Raw genomic sequence first — 25759 nt, forward strand, 5'->3', positions numbered from 1 at the left:
TGTGTTGGCTGAACGAAGTTGAAACTCGTACTGAGCATGTGGAAGGAATGAACAAACCACTCTAGCACAGGCTGGTAGACACAGCGTTGCCAGATTGCTTGCAGTGTTACCAATCTCATTACTTTTCTCACACACCTTGTATATCATAATCTAGAGTACCAGCAGTTCTGCATGTTAGTTTAAATCTATTTCACAAGTTTCATATCACATGCATGATCGAAGAGAATGAGATGCATTGTATAGTGTAATCTGATAGACCATCACCAGCTGACCTGAAAAATTTATGGATTTACTTGGCATTCCCCAATGCAAAACAAAGAAAGGACAACTTTTTACTGCGACTGTTTTGCATTGACAACTATTATGGCAGTATACAATTAATGTAACAAAACCATTGTTAACAACTGTCAACCACACACCCTGAGTTTTCAAAGCTCTCTTGAGTGTAAGCTTATTTGCCGTAGCCATAAATAATATAGAAATTGGTGAGAGGCTACTCCAAATCAATATAACCTGTCTAGAATCATAGTGTAAAATGACAGAATTCACATTTTCTCCTGAGAAAACGAAATGCATTTGCTTTTCACACCTCAGGGAACATGTTGATCCACAACTGTTTTTACATGGTGAACCAGATGAAACATGCACATGGTTTAGATTTCTTGGATTGTGGTTTGACCAAAAACTAACGTGGATAACAAATTTAAAGGAGCTGAGGGTAAATGTCTAAAAATGCTAGACATACTGGGAGTTCTATCAAATACTCTTTGGGGAGTTGATCATGTATGCATGGCGTGCTTGTACTGAGTTCAGGTCTGTTCCCACTTAAGACTATGGCTACATGGTATATTCATTGGCATGAATCACTGCTCAGAAGATGCTCGACACAGCCTTCACTCATGATTTATTGCTTTAGTCTTGGTCAATATCAAAATAAGGACATAAATCCACTTATCCCATGAAAAATGTTTTGAATATTGTAAATAGCGTGAATCCAGATGCTTCTGTTGGTTGTGCTTTCATGGTTAATGATAGGATATGCAAGTTTGGCTTTCCCAGTATCATCAGTGTTTTCATTGCAGAGCAGTTTGCAATTAACAAGGTCTTAAACATACTTAGCCCAACATTCCAAGAGACGTGTTTGCAGCCTCCTTTCACTAATCACACTGTTTCAAATGAGAGCTCTCATGTAGGAATAACCATAGTCAGGAGGTTATTATTTGCTGTTTGTGAACCGAGCATACTAGGCTCACTCATTTATATCTGATGACTCACACTGATGCACCCATTTGTATTCACTGCGACTGCTAACTGACAGTACACATACTTGTGGACTGTCTGTTATGTGGCATTGCATCAGAAGTTTAAACAGGGGCTAACATACAAAGTATCTTATGCAACAATGTATTGATGTTGTCTGATGTCCTATGATTTCTTAAGGCTGTATATCTGAATTCAAAAATCTGATTAATATGTTTCTGCCTTTTGATGTTTGGCAATTTTACTGTTTTATGTTAAGATTTTAAATATTTTTTTTATTTTGGTTTTATTTCACTTACAATACCGCCTAGATATTTTACACTATTTTAATTTTTAAGGTAAATTTTTAAAAATTTACTACAGTAATTTTGTGTCCGAGCATTGATAACAACACCTCAAAAAAATGAGTATGAGCTTCCTTAGGAGCTATACCATTCTTTCATTGTATAGGATTCCTACTACATTAAAAATCCAACTTAGATAACATGTTACCTCAGCTCCAGCAGAAACGGACATGTCTATATGATAGTAACTATAAAAGTAGCTATAGAGATAGATGTGTGAATATCTCCCAATTGCTGAATGTGTAGTGAACATGTAAAAACTGTCCTTGACAGACACTTACTGAATCAGACAAATCAAAAAGAAAATTATATTTAAATTAAAAATAGATTAATTAACAATACTTTAAAACGCTCATGTAATCATAAATCCGAGTATGTAATATTGAAAAGCCTTACTTATTAATAACTCTATCGTGATTATAGATATAATGAACTCAGAAAATAAAAATGTAACAAAATGTTTCTTTTAGGTTGCTGAAAAATATTTAAGAATTTTTCAAAATCGTGTAGGGAAATCTGGAATCATATTTTCTAAAACCAAGAAGAACTTTGTGAGCAAACAGACTTTTTCAATTCTCAAGATTATTCTGGACATTTAGCTCAAATTCTCAATGTACTGAATGAAGTAACAGTCCACTTTTTAAAAGGATATAATGCAAATCCATTAAACCAGCGAGTAAAAAATAAAATTACATAGATTATTAAAAATTGATTTTATTACAACTAAAAAATAAAATAATAATTACATAGAACCTGTTAATAAATAAAAATGGTATGCACTTTATAGAATAAAACAAAAATAAAATTCATTATCAACAACTATAAAAACTTTGGCCAAAAGCTTCTATGTGATTAATTAGAAATGCTTTATTGCATATTATGTACTGATGTAATTATATGAACAACAAAACTCGCATAAAACATTACGAGTATTGAGTCACAAACAAGTACGTTTAATTTTAGATTAATGGCACACTTCAAAGGCACATATCGGTGAAAAACATAAACAAGGGCAGATAAATTAGCAGTATTATTGATACTACAAGATGGTACTAATTATTATAAAGGTGAAATAAAACAGTAAATACGTTATTATTGTATATATCACACTATAAAAAAATTACTGCAAAACTATATATAATATTATTCATAAAAAAAAGGAAACACATCTGATAAATTACTTATCTAATAGCAGCAACAATGTGAAGATATATTTATTATAGTAATAAATAATAAAAAGAAATAAAACCACAAAAATAATACCATAAATTATTAATCAAGTCTTTCACTTAAAAATTATCTCACATTCAACAAAATTAAATTCTTATAATAAATTAACAAACTCTAAACTAATAAGTTAAAAAAAAAAACATTTTGATTAATATATTTTATAGTAATATAATTATAGCCTATTAAAAAATTTACCTATAATTTTTAACTACATGAAAAAAAAATTAAATTTGATAAAAATTAACTTTTGGACCCGAATAGGACATAAACACCACAATATTAATAAATAATACATTCAATATTTACAGATAATATTATAATATTAAATAAACTTCACACAGTACAATATATATATATATATAAATTAATGTAATAATGCTTGTTAATAATCATGTCCCTTAAAAAAAATATATATATATATATATATATCCAAGACAATCTCATCAGTTTTAAATGATAAAAAATATAATCAAAATATCTGTTTTATCTCAAAAAATAAGTAGTATTTAATATGCTGGACTGAGCTCTGGCTGCTATGTTAATATAGCACTTATAGGTACTTAGAGTTCAGTCTTCCATAGTATGTATGTATGTTTTTTTATTACTATTATATAATTACAGCAGTTATTTGATTGAACAAATTTTATACAATGATATTTTTACTTTTATTAATTTTATAATCAGTTTTTCAGACAGTTAAAATATTAAATGGTTACTTATAGCTCATCAGAGATTTTTTGGGCACACACGTATAAACTTAATTGCACAATTTAACTCCAATGCCATTCATCAATGGCTTCCCATTCATGCTTGAAAAAATAAGACTACCTTGCAGAAAAGTGGTAAATCTCAATGACTGAAGTCTATTTTTTCAATCTTCAGATAGAATAATCGATACACAATTTAAACATGCCAGAAAATAATAACTTATCCTGTAAAATTTAGATTTTTTCAAGGATCTTTATTTATTCTCAGTATCACAAACAGTACTGATATTAACATGTATTCTTGGTTAATAACTGCAGCTCTTTGTCTTATATTGTAAATGGCTCATATTACTGGTAAAAATAGAAGCCTTTTCTCTACTACAACATTATAGACTTTTCTCATTATAGACAACTTTTCTCTACTGACTTATAGTACACTTAATCCCTTTTACATCAAATTAAATTTATCTAATGGCTATCTCTTCAGAATAAAAAGTAGAAGTATATATCTCTTCCTCCTTAACCAGTGGATTTCCAGTCATAAAAATTGGCAATGTAATCCTCAACCAAATAACTGCATTGGAATTATAATAAAAATATTTATTATACATATATTTTAACAACATAAAATTTCAATTTACAACAATACAAACTAACACATTATTGTAATGACTATTTCATAAAAGAAATTCGCATCTAAATATAACAATTAAACTCAGCTTAAAAAACATTACCGTATCTACTGACTAGTTTCTTCATTTATTTATTTCATAATGCTAAAATAAATAATTGGTAAAAATACAAATTTTATTTCATTAATAATTAAATTCAATTTCAATTCGCTTAATTTTCAAAAACTGTAAAATAGAATCATAAATTGTGATTATTTCAAAATATTAGATCAAATTTCAAAACTTGGAATGTGTCGTTAGTAGTTTTAATATTTTTCCATTTTATGATAAAAGTTTAATACAAATTTAATATATCAATTAACAAGTTAATTACTGATAATTATCAAAAATGCAGTTAGTTATGAGTAACTAATTATAAATAACACCATTAATTTAAGAGTGCAACAAAATTAAAAAATTTCCATATGTTGTTTACAATGAGTTGTAATTAAGTCTTTAATATCACCCTGTTGCTAAAGTTTGAATTTATTATTTTTTTAAAAGGTTTTACCTCTTGATAACAGATGGCAGCTTATGAATACAAATGTCATTAAAGTCAAGAGCTCTAAGAATAGTAAGCAATAACTTCTTATTTTTATATTTCTGCTTACTACTTTGTAACCCAAGTTAAGAAAATAAAGTAAATGTGCCTATTCCAACCACATATTATTTATTTTATATATAGTATTTAACACATTTAAATAGAATGCAAAACATAATAAATATATGTTAGACGAGATTAGACATGCGTCATCAATGAATATGTATTTGCATATGTTTATCAAGTAAAATAGAGATAATTAAAATTTTTTTTTTGTTTAGTTTCAAATGGGTAAAAATATTTTTATAATAAAATAATAAAACAGAAAGTGTGTCTACTGTGAGTTTAGAGATGTGCAGATTTCTGCCGCTGTTCAGTATGTGGTCCCCCTCCTGACACATCTCATGTTCAACTTGTGTTAAACAAAAGAAAACTGTATTATAATATAACCAAAGATAAATATATCCTTGAGTACAAATTTGTACTCAAGGATATATTTCAGATAATATATATATATATATATATATATATATCTTATTTTTCAGATAATATAAATTTTATTTTATATTTATAATTATGTATTTCAATATGAAAAAAGTCAAAATTATGCACTGAATAAAATTAATCAGTGTAATGTATATGTACTTTTAAATATTCCAGTACATTACATAAATAGAATTTTATTAAATTAGTTATATATTACAAAAACATTGACTAGTATTAGTGAATAAAAATCTATATTTACAATTACTGTGAAATCCATTTTATTGTACATTAATTTAATAATATTATACATTGTAAAAAATAAAAGCTATTTTGATTACAGTAAACGGTACTTTGCTGTTTATCCATTTTTAAATAAATATAAACAATATGTATAAATTACACATGTATTTATATATGTATTATAAACAAAAGTATATACATACACAAGTATATACATTCAAAACGTACTATAAACAAAATTATATGCATACACAAGTATATATATTCAAACCGATTAAAAAAATATATATGAAGCTAACAGTATTTTATACTGAAAATAAGTAATAAAAATTTTGCTTTATCTTAATTTTAATATTATAATCACTGTAATGCTCTGTCATAATAATTAAATCAATCCTTTTTAATAATTATTTTACTTAATATCAGCTCAAGTCTCAACAGTTTCAATGGAAGAACAATATAAAAATAAAAATGTTTTAATACAGATCAACAAGCTGTTTTATATAAAAAAAATACATTTTAAATTATCAATAACTGTTTCCTTAACTATATGGTAACCAATGTAAAACCAGCTTGCATTACAACTAGAGAACATTCAAATTTTAACTGAACAGCATGGATGAGAATATTAATCAATACTAATGACTATTAGTAAAGGCCATCATATACATCAAAATTTCAAATTAAGGCCACATCCAATAAAATGATTCTTAATTAATAATGGAAGTGCAATAGTTTTTATGACCCATCTATTAAAAAAAGCTGTCACTGATACAAATTAGACTCAATGTTTATGATACAACTGAGATAGCTGTATTACTTTAATTACAAGTAGAATATAAAACGTAATGCAACAGTTTGAAGAAAATACATTTAATATTAATAAGAAACAACTTTATGCTGAGAAATCTGAATTCAATAATCCGTTCCTGAGAATTTTACTGATGTTCAGATTTTTTCAAGGACTTTCAGGAAAAATCTATCTTAATTAAATTTAAGCAACTGACAGGCAATAAACTGCCTCTAGAAAAGCAGTATTAGTGATCACATATTTCTTGCATTTCCTTGAACTAGATGTATAAAATGGCCTTGCAACTTTCAGTTTTTCATATACTTACTTTCACCTGAAACAATAGTAGAGAAGCACAATTTCCCAAAAAATTCATATTTATTTTTTGTAAATTGTACACTGCAAAACACTTAACACAGAAACTACCAATTTGTCACATTGATAGGTCCTGAACCTGAAAAACGCCTACTTGTAAACTCAAAGAAAAGAACTTAACAACAGAACTGGAGAATAAAAGGCAAAAATGAATTAAAATTACATGAAATAAAAATAATACAAATATTCATTCAGAAGGTTCTGAGTTCAGATTATAGTCAAGGTACAGATTTTCACTCATTGCAAGATTTCATACCATATTCTGACACACAGCTTTAAGTTAATGTGGCAAATTCCATCTGTATAAAAAAAAAAGAAGTTTAATGTTATAAATTTTATATCATTTTGTATTTAACTGTTTACATTCTTATTGAATTTTTCTCATTTTCATTATATGAACAAAAAAAAGTTGAACTAACACCACAAACTTTACAACTACAATCTAGAAAATGAAATATCTTGACAACATTAAATGAATATGTTTCTGTAGAGGAAAACATAACAGTTCCTACTTAACAGTGATATTCTATAGTAAACACAAGGTAAAAATTATGAAGATTATAAGAATAAAAATCCTGACAAAAAATTCTGAAAAATCGTATATTATTGCAGATACATTTTCAATAAAACACAACATTTAAAAAATCAGTTCAGTGAAATTTGGTAAGAGTAATGCCCATTTAAGTTGTGTTAAACATTCTACATTTTATAACAAATAGTAGTATTCTCACTGTTATAATAATAATAATAATGCTGTATAAATTCATAACTCTAACAGAGTTATACATTCCTGCTATACATATGGTACAGCCAGTTTTGCATTAGACACCAGTTTGTAATGATAATATTACCAGCAACAAATTTGAAATATATACTTGCTTCAAAACTTTAAGTTTTCCGTCACATCAAAAGGTTTTGATAATATAATGTTATTAATTAATTAAATAATTTTATAATGAAAGATGCAATAAAAATATTAATCATAGAACATACTTATCAATAAAAATGACAAAATTATCATTAGTTCAGTAATATTTAGAATATCGTAAAAATAGCCTTATCTTTTATATAAACAAACAGCTAAAAATATTTTGGAGGGTAGAAAAATATATCAACAAAAAATTATGTTAAGTATATTGTAATAATCTGGTTACCAAATGAAACCTGTTAATGACAGTAGGTAGAGTACAGAATAATTTATATGATAGTGATTTCTCTGGTAAATGTAACTTGTCATGTAAAGTAACTTATCATATCCGAGGTGATTTCATAATGATGTACTTGTAAAATGTTTTAATCTAAAACTTATTTTTATGGCAGACTTAAAATTATTTATTATTTTTTTTAAGAAAAATAATTTAAGATAAATACAAGTTTTAAATCATAAAAAGGAAACTTATTCTATACTCTAATTATGTAAGTTATTTAATAGAATTGAATAAAATGCCGATATGTAGTTACTGATAATTTAAAAATGTGAATAATTACTTATCACATTCGAGTATACTGTTTTCAATTAATTGACAAGGAAGTCATAAACCTAAGTACACGGGTCTCCAGCCTAAAAGGCAAAAAAATATTAAATATATAATATCTCATAAACAACTTATTTACATTAAGAAAAAAATGATTTATTTTGTATATGCCTATATTTACAGATAAATGTTAAATATGGAAACTTTCTGCAACTACAATGATATAGTCATAGAAAGAGTAAATATTCCAGTAAAATAGATTAACAACTTTTGAGTTGATGAGTTTTCCAATTCCACACCATTTCAACAATAGTGCAATAACTGTACGCTTCAATGCAAAGACTATTTGATATTTGAGTCTTGTTTGTAAAACTTACAAGTTTTACAAAACATTTTGACAAAAAAATTATAATAAACTCTTTGGCATATAGAATCCAAACATCACATAGATGTGAAGAGTGTGGGATAAAAGTTTTGGTCTGAAATAATTAACTGCAATCTATCTGAAGATGTTTACAAAATAGAGATTTGGGAAATTATTGACACAGCCTGAAGATCAGATCGGAATGAAATATCAGTGGATTACTTTGTGAACATGAACAAATGTTAAAGAAAAACTCAAGGAGAAATAGATTTTGGATTACATTACTCTCTAAATTGGGTCTCTTGGCTCTATATAAATTAACAAAAATTGAAATTTGATAAACGGATCATTCTTTTTCAAAATGTTTTAAACCTTTTGTGACAAAAACTCAATGAGCACAAGAGGTCAGACCCCTGTGCCTTGATGTCCCAGGCCCTTTAATCCTCCTCAAAAAAACTGAAATATTGTAATATTAAAACTCTTATTTTAAAAAAAAGCATTCATTTCCAGGAACTAGTGACAACAGGGTCATAGTATTTAAGTCCCCTCGCATCTTCAGGATTCTAAAATTTGTTATTATTGTCATATTTAAACAAAAATATGACAATATTTTGTCATATATAACAATATTTTGACAATATTACATATATGACAATATTTTGTCAAAACATAACTATCTACCTTTAAGGACAAGAAAAAACTCAATGATATCAAAGATGTTCAGGCTCCCAAAATGCTTCTCTAGTATGGTACTATTCAAGAAGATGACAGCAGCTGTTCAGTAGTTAGTCAGTTGTAGTAAGTTAGATGGTACAACTGAAAGGAGAGAATAAATTAAAATTATAATCTAACTTTATATAATAAATAAGTATAATTATAAATATAATCTGACCAAACTTAACCTTTGCTCACTAATCAAGGTTAGCGAGTGAAGTGAGCGTAGGTTAAGTTTGGTTAGATTATATTTATAGTTTCAGATTTATTTATTATATATATATTTAGTTATTTATATAAATTCATTATAAAGTGCACTTTCAATTTACGTGGGTGTTATGTTCCAGAAAATTTCCGCGTATAATGAAATGGCTTAAATATTACTGTATTAAAAAAATACTGTACTTTATTTTACTACTTTATTATTACAGTATCATTGTATTATTTTAATGATATTACAGTACAATGTATGTATTTAAAAAGAAAAATTATATACTATCTATTTATTTTCTCCTTTCAGTGGCGCCATCTAACAACTAACTAACTAACTACAGATCAACTACGAGCATCTTCTTGAAAAGTACCTCTAGCATTTCTAGCTCTATCAAATAACAAAAATTGAAATGTTGTGATATCAAACCAATCTTTTATAACATTTTTGAAGTTTAAGGATATGTAATTCCTAAAGAATATTAGGACTCCTTGCTTCCTAGGGACTATAGCAGCATTAACTAGCAGAAATCAAAACTTAAGTATTTAATCAATTATTAATCAGAATACTCTGCTTCTGGGGGCCAGTAGAAAACTTGGTATCAAAAGTTTGGGGTCAGTTGCTAACCCAGATTCCTAGAGTTAAAAAAAAGGGTAAATAAAAAATTAAAATACTGCAATATTTTACTTCTATTTTTTTTAAATGTATCTAACTACAAGGACGCATAAAAAACTCAACGGTGTTAGAAAAGTTAGCATCCCTTATTACCCCAAACATCCTAGGTCTTATTTAATTAATGAAAATTTAAATATTGTGGTATTTTCTAATTATTCTTTTTTAAGGCTTCCTTTACTTTAGGAGGAAAGCAAATAAAAATCATCAGTGTAGAAGCAGTCTAGGTACTGTAAGGTCCCGCTCAACAGTTAAGGCAGCGATGCTATATTGCACCATGTTTCTAAGTGAAGTGACCAAATTAAATTATATTAATGAAAATTTAATACATACTTTTACTTTCCTGGCTATATAGTTGTACTGTATAGCTATAAAGTACACATTATGTGGGTATTCTTGCTGATCAGAACAAAGTTTGCATGCCATCTTGACATTACATGATCTTTCTTACCAAAAAATACAATTTTAGTCTTGGACTGAAAAATTCAATTCTATTGGTTTTGATTGATGGTTTAAAGAACTGTAAAATAGTCGTATTGTAATTATTCTATTGATGCATTTAAATATTCTATGTTGTTTAGTTGTCTGAAGGGTATTTACACTTCTGAATAAAATCAGTAAATTATTTAGGAAAAATTTATGCCCTTTTAGTTTGTTTAAGAGCGCTAGAGCTGCTCCAACAGCAGTGGAGTAACAACACAGTGTTGGGTGTAAATCTGATACATCTTCAACCTGATAAAATTATTGGATTGAAGGCTTGTTACATACAAGTAATACATACATGTATTAGTGCAATACAATACATACAAGTACATTTACAATACTTAAACTTAAATTAATAGTTCTCTAAATGATATGCATAATGGCATTTTATAACAAAAATTCTAAAAAAAAGAAAGAAAAATACTATTCAAATATTATAACAAAAACAGTTCATAAATTATCATTATATACTTACGTATGATTGAATATTCTTATTACTGTAAGTAGATATTTACAACAAATGTTAACGAGAAGTACCCGGATAATAATACATAACAGCAGATGCAGGTAACTGCCATTTAGCTGCATGTAACTCAATTAGCTGGAGAAGAGTTTTTCTAATAGCCGGTGTAGTTACTGCAGTTAAAAATGCATCTCTTACGCTAGCTAATACTTGTTCTAATTCTTTTGGCATCTCTTGTTCTAAATCCCTTCCGATTGAAGTCAGAACAAAAAACAAGCATTCAGTCTATGAAAAGAGAAAACCAAAATTATAAACAATAGGAATAGTATTATTATAATTAGTAATAATAATAAACAAGAAGGATATTATGATTAATATACTAACTGCAACCTGGTATATGAAAGAATTTCCCCTTATGTAAAGTATTTTTTCCTATTCAAACAAAAAAAAAAAAAATAATAAAAAAGCTGATCAAGAATAAAAAATGTTTGCATCTAGAATAATTACAACCAGTTCCAAAAATAGCATAATCAATCTGAAGAATATCAAATATCCCACATGCCAGGCTCAGTAAGCAAATGAAGAATGAGTACTAAATGAGCTGAATATGTATAGAAAATTAATACATCCCTTTCAGTTGTGAAACAATACACTGTAAACACTATTTTATATCAGCACAGGACTTAAAATAGTTATAATTAGATTTTTATAAATATATAAAAAGAAAAAAGAAATAACTTTGAAGGAAAATACAACAAATATATTATGAATATTAATTAAGAGTACTGTAAGCTAAAATTGATAAACTAATTGTGGATATAACAAACCAAATCAAGAAGTAGCTTCTATCTTCTAGGAAATTTTTTTAAAAATTTACTACAGAAAAAAAACCAAAATAAACTTACCATAGTGACCGGTTCAGAATACATAACGAATCGTAAATAAAAAAAAAAACAAATGCTGTTTTTAGGGGAATAAAATTGTTAGAAATTATATTTTCCATTCTCAACAGCAGAATGGTAATAACGTCTTGGCCTTTCATCCAGAAGTCCCGAGTTCACATCCTGGTCAGGAATGGAATTTTTCATACACTAAAAAATGTCCATTTTCATATTACCATGTGCAAGCTTTAATGGTTGATTCTTCAATGAAATGTAAGAATATATACCATACAAACCAGGTAACTCAATAGATCAATAGTAAAATTTACTTGTAGGGTACTTTATCAATTTTAGCGAGCTCAAAAATAAATTTTGCTAATATTCACATCATTTGATAAATTATATTTTATTTTGGGATCATGCTCCAAATACGAATAATGAACAAGAACTTGCAGAAGAGTAGACAAGCTACGATATTATCCCTCATATATGATTACAACTATAGAAATAAATTCATAGAACTTCAGATTCTAACAATCCCTTCTCATGAAACATTTACATTTTAGTCAATATTAAATATTCAAAAGAACAAGCATGTAACTTTATTTACAATATCAAATAATCATACTCATGCCTACCAAATGAGAAAATGTCCTAATATAATATATAAGATGTGATAAAAAAATAACAAGAGTTTTTTAATTCTGCATGCTGTATATCTTTTGGGACTGAATTCTACTTTTTCCCCATGTGGTGGTTGCACCCGATGTATCCAAAATTATAAACAATTGGAATAGTATTATTATAATTAATAATAATAAACAAGTAAAAAAGCTTTTAAGTACACACCTAATTTTCACCCAAATTAGATGTGTACTTAAAATCTGGTCACCAAGTAATTAAGATGTATTTTATTACTAGCAGCAATTTATTCTATTTGAAAATGGCAGAACAAAGAATTTGCATTAAAAATGGAATAAAGTGGCGTGAAGATGTTACAGAAGGCTTTTGGTGAGGTTATATATATATAATTTATTTTCAAAATAAGTCCTCATTCTTTTTTTTACAAAAATATTATTTATGAGCAAATATGATATAATGGTTTGTACTACTTTGTGGATTAAACTTTCATTCGATAATTTGCATACTACATAAAATTTCTTTTTCATTTCAATATAAGAAATTTTTATTAATTGTACATGAAACTCTATGAACAACTCCATCTTCAACTTTATGCAAAAAATGAAATCAAAACACATTCTGTTGAACTTAAATTTTCATAATCTTCCTACTACATGAATTTTTTTTACATTTCAATATATTTTTTTTTACATACAAATTCTATGCCTAAACATATTTATGTTGAGGTTTTTGAAAACCATTTATATACTAGATATTAACAAAGGAGATGTAACGTGCAAAATGCATCACAACTGATTCTAAATAGTGTTTCATATCTTACTGAATTCATCCTGTAGAAAATTCGTCATAGGATAAACAGCAATATGTTTTGTAAAATAGGATCCCTATAGAAAAAATAGAATCAACCAAGTAATCCACATAGTTACTAGATTTATTTTCAATCGAAAACACATGGCTGGTCCATACTTGATGGTCCACCAAAAGAGATTGAAGCATCTAAAAAATATAAGTTTATATAACTATGTTAAGTTTTCAATATTTTACTAATTTTAACTTTTATCTTTTCATTTGAATAGTTTGCATTTCACACAAAATCGGATTAGACAAGTTCTCCCATTAAAACCATTTCAGTACCTTTTTTAACTCCAAGAAGATTGAAGCTCTATATTAGAAATTCACTCAAGAAAAACTGCTTTATACTCAGGTAATTTAGGTTGCTCTGCATCCTCTGCATCTTAAATAAAGCTGGAATGACCTGAAGTTAAAGAAAGGACAAATATTGGTCCAAGAAAGTAGTATACATGAACTTTCACGCAATCTGAAGTTAGAGAAGTGACAAAATCGTTGTCAGCATGGAGTAGATGTTTGAATCTAATTTTTTCCTACATTTATAAGTTACATTGCCAAATGAAAATATAAAATATATACAAAAATGCTAAAGGCATATTATAATACAAAAACTTTACATGTCCAAGCAGCCCAACTATTTCCAAATAACAGTATAACTTACTCTGAAATCTCTTTTGGCGGACTGGTCAAGTATGGTCAAAGTCCTGTGTATTTTTGATGAAAAATAAATCAAATAAAGATACGTGTTAGTTGGTTGATTTCACTTTTTTCTATATATCCCATTTTAATACAGAACATATTTTTTTTTTATTCTACAATGATTCTACAAGGTGAATTCAGTAAGATATGAAACACTATTAAGAATACTACTTAAAAATAAGTTGTAATACATTTTGTTCATCACATCACTTTCATTGAGATCTAGAATATAAATGGTTTGCAAAAAACATTAACTCAACATAAATATGTCTAGGCATAAAGTTATATATAGAGAAAAGGTCTTGTATGGAAATATAAAAGAAACTTCATGTAGTAGGAAAATGATCGAGTGAAAGTTTAAGCTTTACATAATGTGTTTTGATTTCTTTTTCTGCACATAGTTGAAGATGGAATTGTCCATAGAGTTCCATGAAGATAAAGTAATACTTGCTCCTAGATAATATTTTTTTATAAAAAAAAAGAATAATCACTAATTTTGAAAAAAATTCAGAGACAAATCTGTTTTGAAAAAGCATGGTTGTAGGCGTGAACAAATATGTAAATATACATATTAAATAAATCATGAAAAATACTTGATAGGATGTGTTTAAACATATATTTGTATAAATGCTTTTTAAGTTTTAAAAGAATTTCTTAATTTTAAAGTAACACTGTAACTTTTGACTGAATGGTTTTATACTTCTTTTTGATTGATATCACTAAAGTAGTCATCAAAAAACAAAAAGTTACACTTTAAAATAGAAAATTTGATTTTATTCCATATTCAATGTTGTTCTTTTCTATTATGTTCTTGAGAGTTTAAATTTATTTATAAAAACCAGTAAGAATTGTAGCAAATTAAATAATGTAAAACACCCTGTTTTTGAGGAAGGGTAGTTTTATGTTCTTTAACTACATCAATAAATTATATTAAAAATTAGATTTTAAGTATACTTAAGAACAGATTTATTTTTTGTTTATTATCTGGTCAGATGATTTCACATAACAGCTGTTAAAACAAATTGCTATTTTAGGTCAGAGTAAAAACAGGAATTATTTATATACAACCACAACCATGTGTTTTAATAACAATATTATGGTAGATAATTTCAACAACAATGGAATGGAAAAGGATTGAGAAGAATTTCAATTATTAACTGCTGGTAATCCAGGCTCTCTGCAAGAAAAGAACATACCTTACATTGCTACCCAGGAAAAGAGCTATGTAGACAAGCATAAGCCTGTACAGTACTTCTCACTTATATAAAAACTATTCTCTTAGTTCATAATGATTTGATTCTTCTGATATCTCTGTATAATTGTGAATAAATGAAATAAGTTTATGGTAAAACATAGATGGACCAGTAGTGGTCATAAGCCATTGTTCAAATGATTAAAAATTTTATATTACAACTTATGGGAGTTTAATATTTTGCTTTAAGATATAAATACATTTATAGTATAAAAGTAGAATTTATAAAATTCTATTCTTGTGGTAAATAAGAAGGACCAGTAGCTTTGAATTGCAAAATAATTATCAATGATCAATTTTATGGTTATAGCAGAGCAAATCAGTCTCTACTTTACCACCAAATCTACGTTAAATTTTTAATAAATATAGTTAATGCTAAATAAATCTAGTAGTTTTGAAACGAGTTTATCATTTAATAGTATTATCAAAATCAATAAATTGAAATTAATGGCTAAAGTTAGCACACAATAGGAAAAGTAAAATATGATTATTATGAGTGTAACAATGAAAATGTACGAGTCTATAAGTGACACAGTAAAATATTTTAGCTACACTAACTGAATATCAATTTCATTTCTGAAATCATTATGCAGTAACCACAAATACTGTAATTATTGCAACATATGACAAGCCTGAAAGTTTCATAATCATGCTAAGAACACATGTGATGCAACAAACTAGGGAAAATGAAAAATTAAGTGATTTCCAGTTGCTGTCTTTATTGAGAAAATGCTATCATATATGACCGTGTAATTTACTAAAGTTTATGACATTCAATCCTGCATGTATTACATTCACTTAATTTATTACAGGGAATGGCTGTTTACGGAACATCATTAATCTTAAAGAAAACAACTTCATCTGACAGCTCTTCTACTACCTTAAGTGTTTTTACAATACCATAATTGTTTTTTTATCATATAAACCATTATAGCCATGAAAGTTGTATTACACACTTTTAAACTGATATACGAGGTTTGATAAAAAAAATACATGATGTTTAGTTTTTCTCAAAAAATCAGGTATAATATATTTTTGCCAGTGCTTTTTCTGATCTTTGAAGCACCCCTTGAACACAATTTCCAGTATTGCATTTGGCTTCTTCAGAGATTCTGTCTTTATCTTTTAAATGTTGGCAAAACATCATCCTTCATGGTTCTTCTCAGCTTGGATAATAGCAAGAAGTCACAGAGGGCTATGTCCAGCAAATATGGAGGCTGAGACATCATAATAGTTTTGTCTTTGGCCAAAAATTCTCGAATAAGCAGTAAAGTATGAGTAGGTGCATTATCATGATGCAATTGCCATGAATTGTTTTGCCACAAATCTGAGCGTTTTCTTCAGACTATTTCACACAAATGGCAAAGAACTTCCAGTTAGTAATCCTTATTGACTCTTTGACTGTGATTTGGCGATTGTCCGTAATTATTTTTTTCACTTTTTTGATGTTGTCATCAGTTGATGTGCTGGGATGTCCAGGGCACCCATCATTTTCATCACAGCCCTCTTGGAAACATTTGTACCACTTGTGAATACTTGTTTATTCATAGAAGAATTACCAAAAGCAACATTCAACATTTTGAATGTAATGCTGTACTTTATTCAATTCTTAAAGCAAACTTTAATGCAAATTTTTTGTTCCATTTTTTTCGCAAGTTAAAAATGGCTGATCATACCAAAACACGTATAACCTTTTCAACAACCAATAAAAAACTAAGCATTCAATATGGTAACCAATGTAATCATACATTAGGGACAAGAATACCAACCCAACAAAAAAAAAAACTTTGACAATTGGACTTTTACAGCCTAAAGAATTTAAAAATTCCATGTTCTTTTTTATCAAACCTCATATATAGAACATTTTCTAGATGTTACCTGATACTCATCTCAATGCCTTAAGTAAAAAATGCCTTTAAAATTATTAAAAAAACACTATCTCTGGACATAAAAACCTTAAGTATTCTTTGGTAAAATGATTTTGTAGATATTCTTTGTTTTACACAAAAACTAACAAAAAAAAAAATATATAATAAAAACATTGGCATACCTCAGAAAGGGACTGAATTGCTGGTGGTTTCAAACAGTCTTGACAACATTTTGATAAGAGTGTTAATAAAAGTAATGGAGGAGGAACACCATCATAATGTGTTTTTAACTGCAACTGACTTCTTTTTAACTATAAAAGAAACAAAAATTATAATAAAAATAATGTTACTAAAGTTGCACCTCAGGATTTGTGAGGAATGGGTGTAGTACATGCTGTACAGTAAATAAGCAAACAAAATAATCATTAGAAAATAAACTTTACTTCAGTAAATTTGAAGAGACCTAAAAAAAATATTTATCTCTTTTTTCATAACAAATTTTTCATTTATTTTTTCTATATTTATAAACATACAACAATGAGTAATGTTTGGAATTCAACTTTTTAACTTTTCTCCAAAATAAAAACTTTAACAAAAGTCAGATTGAACCTCCATAAGGTGCTCCTGGATATATCTGAAACAAATAGTTGAAATTTGTTTGGTGAACTGAATCTAAACAAACAACTTCATCTATCAGAAAGTCATACCCACTTATCACCTCACAAGATTACATCTAGAGTTCTAATTTGAGACCTAGTCCCACCAGGTGATCCCTTGACAGTCAATCATGAAAGGTCTTTTAAGGAATACTCTTAACGGCTGAACCAAGCAACACCAGAGTTCAGAGACGGCAGCATGCAGATATGGTTGGCTGCCACTTAGAAGAAAAAATGCGACCAACGCATTTTTTTTTTTTTATTAATTATTGGGAGAAATGCCATTTACGCACGCCCCATAAATGGGGCAGTGTTGGACTTGCACAGGTTCCACTAGATGTTGTTAAGAGCGTTAAGTATGCCTGCACCCTACCGACTAAAACTCCTACCTCACCACTTCTCCCCACTAGGGCCGAGCCACAATGAAGCACTCTCAGCCCCACGGAGTGCCTTCATAACTGGGAGTGCCTTCGAGAATCCTCGTGCATCATAACTGTAGTCCATCCACGCAAGTGTGAATGAATTATGGCTATGCTGTAGGCTGTCCATCGCCCCCTCGCTCTCCAGTCTAATTCTTCACCTAGCTGCTGGAATATTTAGGACTTTCTCAGACTATTCTGTCCTCGAATCTAACTACTTACTCCTAATAATATGGGTGACCATACGAGAGATGATATCCCATGTTTTCTCGTTGTAAAGCATCTTCTCTATTATATTATCTGGTGTGAGAGGACCCAGATATCTGTAATTATTCCTCAAGAGTTCCCAACATAAACAGTAGAACACAACGAGTTCCACGTCATCCAGGTCCCTGCAATATGAACATGCGTTATCATCCACTCTCTTGAACTTATGGAAATATTGGCGGAAACAGCTGTGGCCCGTCAGGAACTGTGTGAGCTCATAACTGAGCTCACCAAATCCCCTCAGGACCCATGTATCTAGTCCACGCACTGGTGGACACTTTACTCCAACAGACCTGCCATTGCTCTAACAAAAGGTCATATGCCTTGCTTTTCTTCATACCTGAATAAGTTGCACATCTCATTTTAGCAAGCAACTCAACTGGTGGTGTTCCTGCTATAACAAAGACTGCCTCAGCCGAGACAGTCCTGTATGCGGAGCTTGCTCTCAGGGCCATACACCTCGTAAACTCTCTAATGTCATACATTTTTCTTCGAACTCATGGCTTTTTTCCACACAGGGATCCCATAGAAAATTATACAGTTAACTACATGTAAGTATATTTTACGCCTGGAAGATTTAGGGCCACCCACATTTGTGAGTAACCTACTCAGAGCCTTGATGGTCTTCTCAGCTTTCTTTGCAACCTGGCTGACATGTGCAGAAAATGTACACCCAGAGTCGATCCAAAAACCTAAATATTTTACTTCACTGTCCAGAACTATGGAGTGTCCCTTCACCTCAACATGCATAGGCTCTAGCCGCCTCCTTCCAGTCAAGACTACTGGTTTAGTTTTGCGGGGAGATAAAACCCTGCTTTGTCAACAATGACTATTGAACTATTCGCTTTAAAGATAACATCTCTTTCACTCCTGGCAACTAGATGGTGTTCAACTAGAGAATCTTCATTTCCGTTTAGGACAAGCCCTGCTCAATGACCAGCGGTCCGCTGAGCCACACAGCATGAAACTGGCCTTTACCTCACACTGCTTCATTCTATGCCCCGGCATACCACAATTAAAGCACAAGGCTGTGCGATCCACACCAGTGCAATTCAATGCCACGTGGCCAACCTCCCAACATTTGTATCATCTTACCTCAGCATCCTGAATAACAGCGCGGCACTGCACCCATTCTACTTGAACCCTGTTTACGGTTAGCTTCTTGACTGCACGGTATGGCATAATTAATGTAGCTTTTTGCATGGACCCAAAAGCGGGAAAAGTCAGCCTAAACTCCTCCTCCCGGCCAAGGTTGGCCTCCAACACTTTCATTGACATCAGTCTCTTCCGTCCTGGCATCGATATCACTCAGGTGTACTACAGTACAGTGGTCAGCCCTCGATTGAAGGTTCACCTGAAAATCATCAGCCTTGGTCTGTAATATTGACTTAAAGGTTTCTGCCGCCTTAACGTTTTTCACCCTTATCATCAATTCGTCATTATTTCCATGCCTAAGTGACAAGACATCTGTAGCTTCATTAATTGATACTCAATCCTTCGTCAACTTAAGCAAGTCAGCATATGACTTGCCTGAAGACCTCAAGACGAATGTTTTGGTGTCTTGATGCACTGGACTGAAAGTGGTTTTGCTCCTACCTACAGAACTGTTCTGCTTTGTCAGGCAAATTCTAATTGGTTTTGTCCTGCCCCTATCAAGGTAGGCCAAGAGTCTCTGGGATGAGTGTCTGACTTTGTCGCCAGAAAAACTGAAAACTGGGTCACTCGCTTCATTGAGAACAAGGAGGTATGGCTTCAGGCAGTCAGCCATACAGACTCTCTCTTCCTCTCTGGAGTCATAAAAACCATATATGTTGAGCCCCCAACCAGGGTCGATTCTTCACCTAGGAGTACAGATCCCTCCATTTTTTCTGGAATCACCTCTCCTTGCTTAGCCCTACGCTCTTGGAACAAGGAAGGAGCCAACGGGGCTACCAGACAACGCCGATCATGCAAGCCTTGATCAGTCTGGCCTGCCAAATCCACAAGAAGCACCCACTCATCAGTAGCAGCCAGCTCATTGATGACTTCAGTAGGGGCCAATAATTCCGAGGGCCAATGCCGGGCGACCAAGTGAAGAAGTTCCTCGTCAGACCCTATTTTCCAATTTAACTGCCAAATCCGGCTCTCAATACACGTCTGTCTGTGTTGCCATTGTTATCTTATCAATCGATGGAGATAACTCGCATAATTCTCTAAATTCCAAAGCCAGTAGAGTAAGATCTTTATCTAGAAGCTTAATCTCACGCTTTGTGCTGCGCTCTATATACTGACTTTATTAATCAGCCAATAACTCCAGCCTAGCTACGAGAGAGTCTCCAGGTTGCTGCCAGAACGTTCATCCTCATCTGAGGATGCGACATGAAGGCGCTTGGTTGCCGGAGAAGCGCTTAACTCTGTTGCAGCAGCTGTGGTCAAGCCAGCAACTTCTATCTCCATATTCAGGGGTGATGTGGAACTTCAGAGAGAACGACCTGTCCTCACCAGTGACCGCTCCAGCTTCCTAGTGGGATGAAACGGATTCCCATCCATCTTGTGGCTATACCGTATGTCAGATTGATAGCTACATGTATAGTTTTATCACTACCAATGTATTCGGAGCCCAAAAACAAGCTCTATAACACCCCACACGCTGTTTATACATAGGACCTGTAATATCAGAATCACTCTGTATTTCTAATTATTTTATTTTTAATAACTTCAAGCTAATGACATAATAAGTCTATTACCATAAGTAAATCTATTTATTGGTCTATTAATTTTATTAATTATATTACCGCCTTCTGATATGTTATCTGTTATTGACTAGAGATAACCAAATAATCACGCGCAACGAAGAGTCGCTTACTATAAATAAAGTCGCCCACTATAATCCTTATTGTCTGTTGCAATAAGGTTGAAACAACAAAAAATCCATCTGTTAACCAAAAATCATAAAAATTTCAAAACATCCAGTAAACACTTACCTAACAATACCTATCGTCCGTTTCCAAGAAAGAGCCGTAAAAACCAGACAAAAATACTATTATCGCGGAGCAGCACAACAACACAACCATACGGTATGAGTTCACTTACTCAACCAAACGATCAGAATCATTGGAATGCCCTAAAACTGCACACACGAACAAGAACAATACAAAATTAAAGTGAAGCAAATCATCTACATTTCCCCACGCAATGTAAACTCATTCATGCAGACTGGTAAACTAAAAATAATAATCGACCTAATGAACCAACACAAAATTCTCATAATGGAATTGCAGGAGATAAGAAAAACAGATCAGAACCGGAACGCCATGGAATCTCAAGGACATAGGCTCTACAAAGGTACTCCTGGGAAGAGAGTGATGAAAAGTGTCTCAGAATTTGGAACTCAGAGTTTTTGGTCAGCCTCAAAATAATAAACTCTGAACAAGAATTCAAGTCACAATCCCCAGGAATTTCAACATTCACCCTAAAAGCATTTAATAAAATTTACATTATAATAAATGTCTATGCTCCCACTAATAATAAAAAATAAATCTCCAAAAGACCATAAAGAAACAGAAAGTTTCTGGGACCTACTTGACCAGACTATAAATAACCCCAAAAATCATGTTAAACAACTAATTTGAGGCTTCAACACTCAACTAGGAAGAAAAACAAGATATATCATCAGTAAATGGACCACCCAAATGAGAACAGAAAGAGGTTCATCAGAAATCAAAACCAAAACCTAATTCAAAATTCATATATTTGAAGAGGAAACCTCAAAAACTGGAAACACTCTGACTACACTAAAGGAGAATGGCTACTAGATCATGTCTTCATGCACAAACACCACCAAAAAGAAATCTAAATGTAAAAGTACTCTGAGGAGTAGACACAGATTCAGATCACTATGCCCCAACGAGGAGTTTTATTCTTTAAGACTTTGGGGGTTGGCGTCCCCATGGTTCAGCCTCTGCAGTTTTTCTTCCCACTACACACAGAGCTGCAGAACACTTTACACTGTACACATACACTACACCAAGAACACTACACAAGTTACAACTTATATCCTAACACAACATTCTATACTATTTCTTCTTTCATTTACACTCGGCGATGTTGTGACACCTTATGATACGCAACCGTAACCCAAGGTGGAAACTATCATGCCAGTGGGTGGATGGCTCTACATAGTGAGTCTTGAATGATATCCTCTGGGCACTTGGGCGAACCCAGTTGTATGAAGCTCAGCTCCAGTACACGTGTGCTCTGCTGGAGTGGTCTTTTATATCACCAGTATTCATGGGAACCATATGGCAGTCCCTAATAAAAATCTTTCAGTGGTTGTTGATCCACTTGAAAAAACCATCAAAAATGGAGGTTTGAAATGACTTCGACCAACATTGTCAGACGAAGATGTGTCAAGCAACAAAATGACAGAACCTAAGTTATCCAATGTAAGATTTCTAATAGTGAAATGCAAGAAAGAAGGAAAATCTTTCTCTAAATTTTCCCCTTTTTTAATTAATAAATGCAGAGTAACAGCTTGTGGCTCACTGAAATCAATAAAAAAGCTCAGGAGTGGTGTCCTGTTGATTGAGGTGAATAATGATGAACAGAACCAGAAACTCGTAGCCCTTAGGTATGCAGGGAAAGAGGAAGTGATTGTGGAGCTACATAACACACTAAACTTCAGAAAGGTAGTGATCTTTTGCTGTGACTTGGCTGATATTGAAATATGAGAGATATGTGAAGAGTTGTCACTGCAATCTGTCACTTCTGTGCAGAGGATCATGAGGAAGGAGAATGCTGTTGATGTGCCAACATCCTCACTTATCCTCACTTTTTTGCTCAAATGTTCCTAAGCAAAAAAGAATTGGCTACAATTCTGTCTGTGTGCGAACATACATACTTATTTCAATGTCAAGGTTTTGGGCACAATAAAATTAGTTGTACCAAGGAGCAAGTGTGTGTGCATTGTAGCCAAACAGGACATTATAATAGCGCATGCACAGAAGCTGAAAAGTGTATTAATTGTAAAGGATCACATTCGGCAAGATCTCGAGAATGCCTTGTTTATAAAGAAGAACAAGCTATATTAAGGATTTGTACTGAAGAGAAAGTGCCTTTTCCTGTGGCTCATACGGAATATAAAAAAATCCCTCATCATGAGAAATCCTGTAATACCATGTTAGTTTTGTACAGGCTCTTTCTAACAATGTGCAAAAGAATAATGAGTGCACACCCATCACCATTCTTGGGGCTCGTTGTCATGAGCCCTGAATACTTCTCATGACACTTCCCCTGGAAACGATATCAGGATCAGTATGTTATCACACCTCCCGCATAGTGAACTGACATATTTTGTGTATCTGCCACAGAATTTTCTACGACCAGGTGTTTCCAGATTCTTGGTCACAGGCACTGGTTATTCCCATACTGAAACCTGGTAAGGATACTCGTAAATCATGCCTCACAAGTTATTGTTCTGTCTCCTTGATCAGTACCCTATGCAAGGTGATGGAATAAATGGTAAACCATCATCTAGTGTGGTACCTTAAGAGAAATTCCCTAACAACCCCAGCAAAATGCGGTTTCTGCCAGAACAGATCGTCTATTGATCACATAGTTGCCATGGAAGGCTGCTATTCAAAATGTTTTTCTACTTCACCAATCCCTGGTTGCTGTATCTTTTGACTTACAAAAGGCATACAACACCACATGGAGGAGAGGAATTCTAAATACACTTAATGAATGGGGTGTACAAGGTAATCTCCTTGCATTTATCCTTAATAGTTGGATTTATACTTAATACTTGCATTTAGTTTCCTTAATAGTTGGTCCTTCCGAGTTAGAGTTGGAGCAAGAGTATCTGATCTAATACTAGATACTCAGTATCTAATTTTTTAATACGCAGGAAAATGGAGTTCCTCAGGGAAGTGTCCAAGTGTCACTTTGTTTGCTATAGCCATAAATAGTATAATAAACTGTGTGTGAAAACCAGTTATGTGTTCTTTATTTGTAAATAATTTTTCAATTTATGTAGCTTGTAGAACATTAGCTACAAGTGAGGAGGCTGCTACAAAACATAATAACCCGCTTAGAATTGTGGCGTAAATCTAATGTCTTCACATTTTCCCCAGAAAAAACCAAGGGCATTTGTTTTTCCTGGTTGAGGGAACATGTTGATCCTCAACTGTATTTACATGGTGAACCAGTAGAAGCTTGCATACGGGTTAGATTTCTAGGTATGTCGTTTGACCAACAGCTAACATGGGTAACACACTTGAAGGAGCTGAAGGTAAAATATCTGAAAATGTACGATGTGTGAGTTTTGTCTAATACCCATTGGGGAGCCGGTCGTGTATGCATGTTGCGCTTCTACCAAGCTCTGATCCATTCCTGCTTGGACTACAGCTGTGTAGCTTATTCATTGGCATGAGCCACCACACTAAAGATGCTTGATGCAGTCCATCATTCGTTCATCCGTCTTGCCATAGGTGCTTTTCACTCAAGCCCAATGGAAAGTCTGCTGGTGGGCAATCTCTTTGTAATAGACAGAAGCAAATGATTTGCTCCTATGTGGCTTACATTAAAGTGCAACCAACTCACCCAACCTTTGATGTGGTATTCTTGAACCAGCATGTTAGTCAATACCAGGAACAGCTGCGATCTACTGCTCCGCTAGGCATCAGAGCTGAACGCCTTCTCTCAGCTCTAGGTATACAAGTACCTCCATCTTTTACTGTTGCTCCATGTTATTACCCTCCTTGGCAGCCTTCTCATGCTAATTACAGCTTTGATTTTTGTCAGAATAACAGAACAAAAATCCAGTAATCTTACAAAATGGATTTTATGATATTAAGAATAGCATGAATCCTGATGTTACAGTTTATACGGACAGTACTAGAAACGTTAATTCTATTGGTTGTGGCTTTGTTGCAGGCACCAGAACATACATGATGTCTTCTCATCATCACTAGTATTTTCATTGCAGAACTGTATACCATTAATAAGGCCTTACATATAATTAGCCCAAAATATTGTCATGTTCTTGTTTGCTCTGATTTCATGAGTGTTCTACAGACAATTAATGACGTGTACTCTAGACACCCTGTTGTCTGTGAGATTCATTGTGTCATTTTGCAAATAAGAAGACGTAATACAACAGTGAGTTTCTGCTAGATCCCCAGCTATATAGGAATTTCAGGTAATAAGCATGCAGATAGTGTG

The 25759-nt window shown here is 31.6% G+C and overlaps 1 protein-coding gene across 7 annotated transcripts in view; it reads right to left on the reverse strand.

Moving 5' to 3' along the window:
• Positions 1–2298: 2298 nt before the first annotated feature.
• LOC142324067 (CBP80/20-dependent translation initiation factor) overlaps positions 2299–25759 on the reverse strand; it is a 162280-nt gene continuing 138819 nt past the window's right edge. For 3 of the 7 annotated variants that reach the window (XM_075364692.1, XM_075364688.1, XM_075364693.1), the window contains 3 exons: positions 17400–17528; positions 11039–11311; positions 2299–6943 (listed from right to left, as the gene is read on the reverse strand). In XM_075364692.1, coding sequence (XP_075220807.1) covers positions 11087–11311; positions 17400–17528 — 354 coding nt within the window. In that variant the 3' untranslated portion in view covers positions 2299–6943; positions 11039–11086. Of the gene's footprint in view, positions 6944–6974; positions 8206–9164; positions 9300–11038; positions 11312–17399; positions 17529–25759 lie in introns of those variants that run through there. The other 4 variants (XR_012756204.1, XR_012756203.1, XM_075364689.1 and 1 more) reach the window with 4 other exon arrangements.

Source organism: Lycorma delicatula, chromosome 4, assembly GCF_047948215.1.
Source record: "Lycorma delicatula isolate Av1 chromosome 4, ASM4794821v1, whole genome shotgun sequence".
NCBI lineage: Eukaryota > Metazoa > Arthropoda > Insecta > Hemiptera > Fulgoridae > Lycorma > Lycorma delicatula.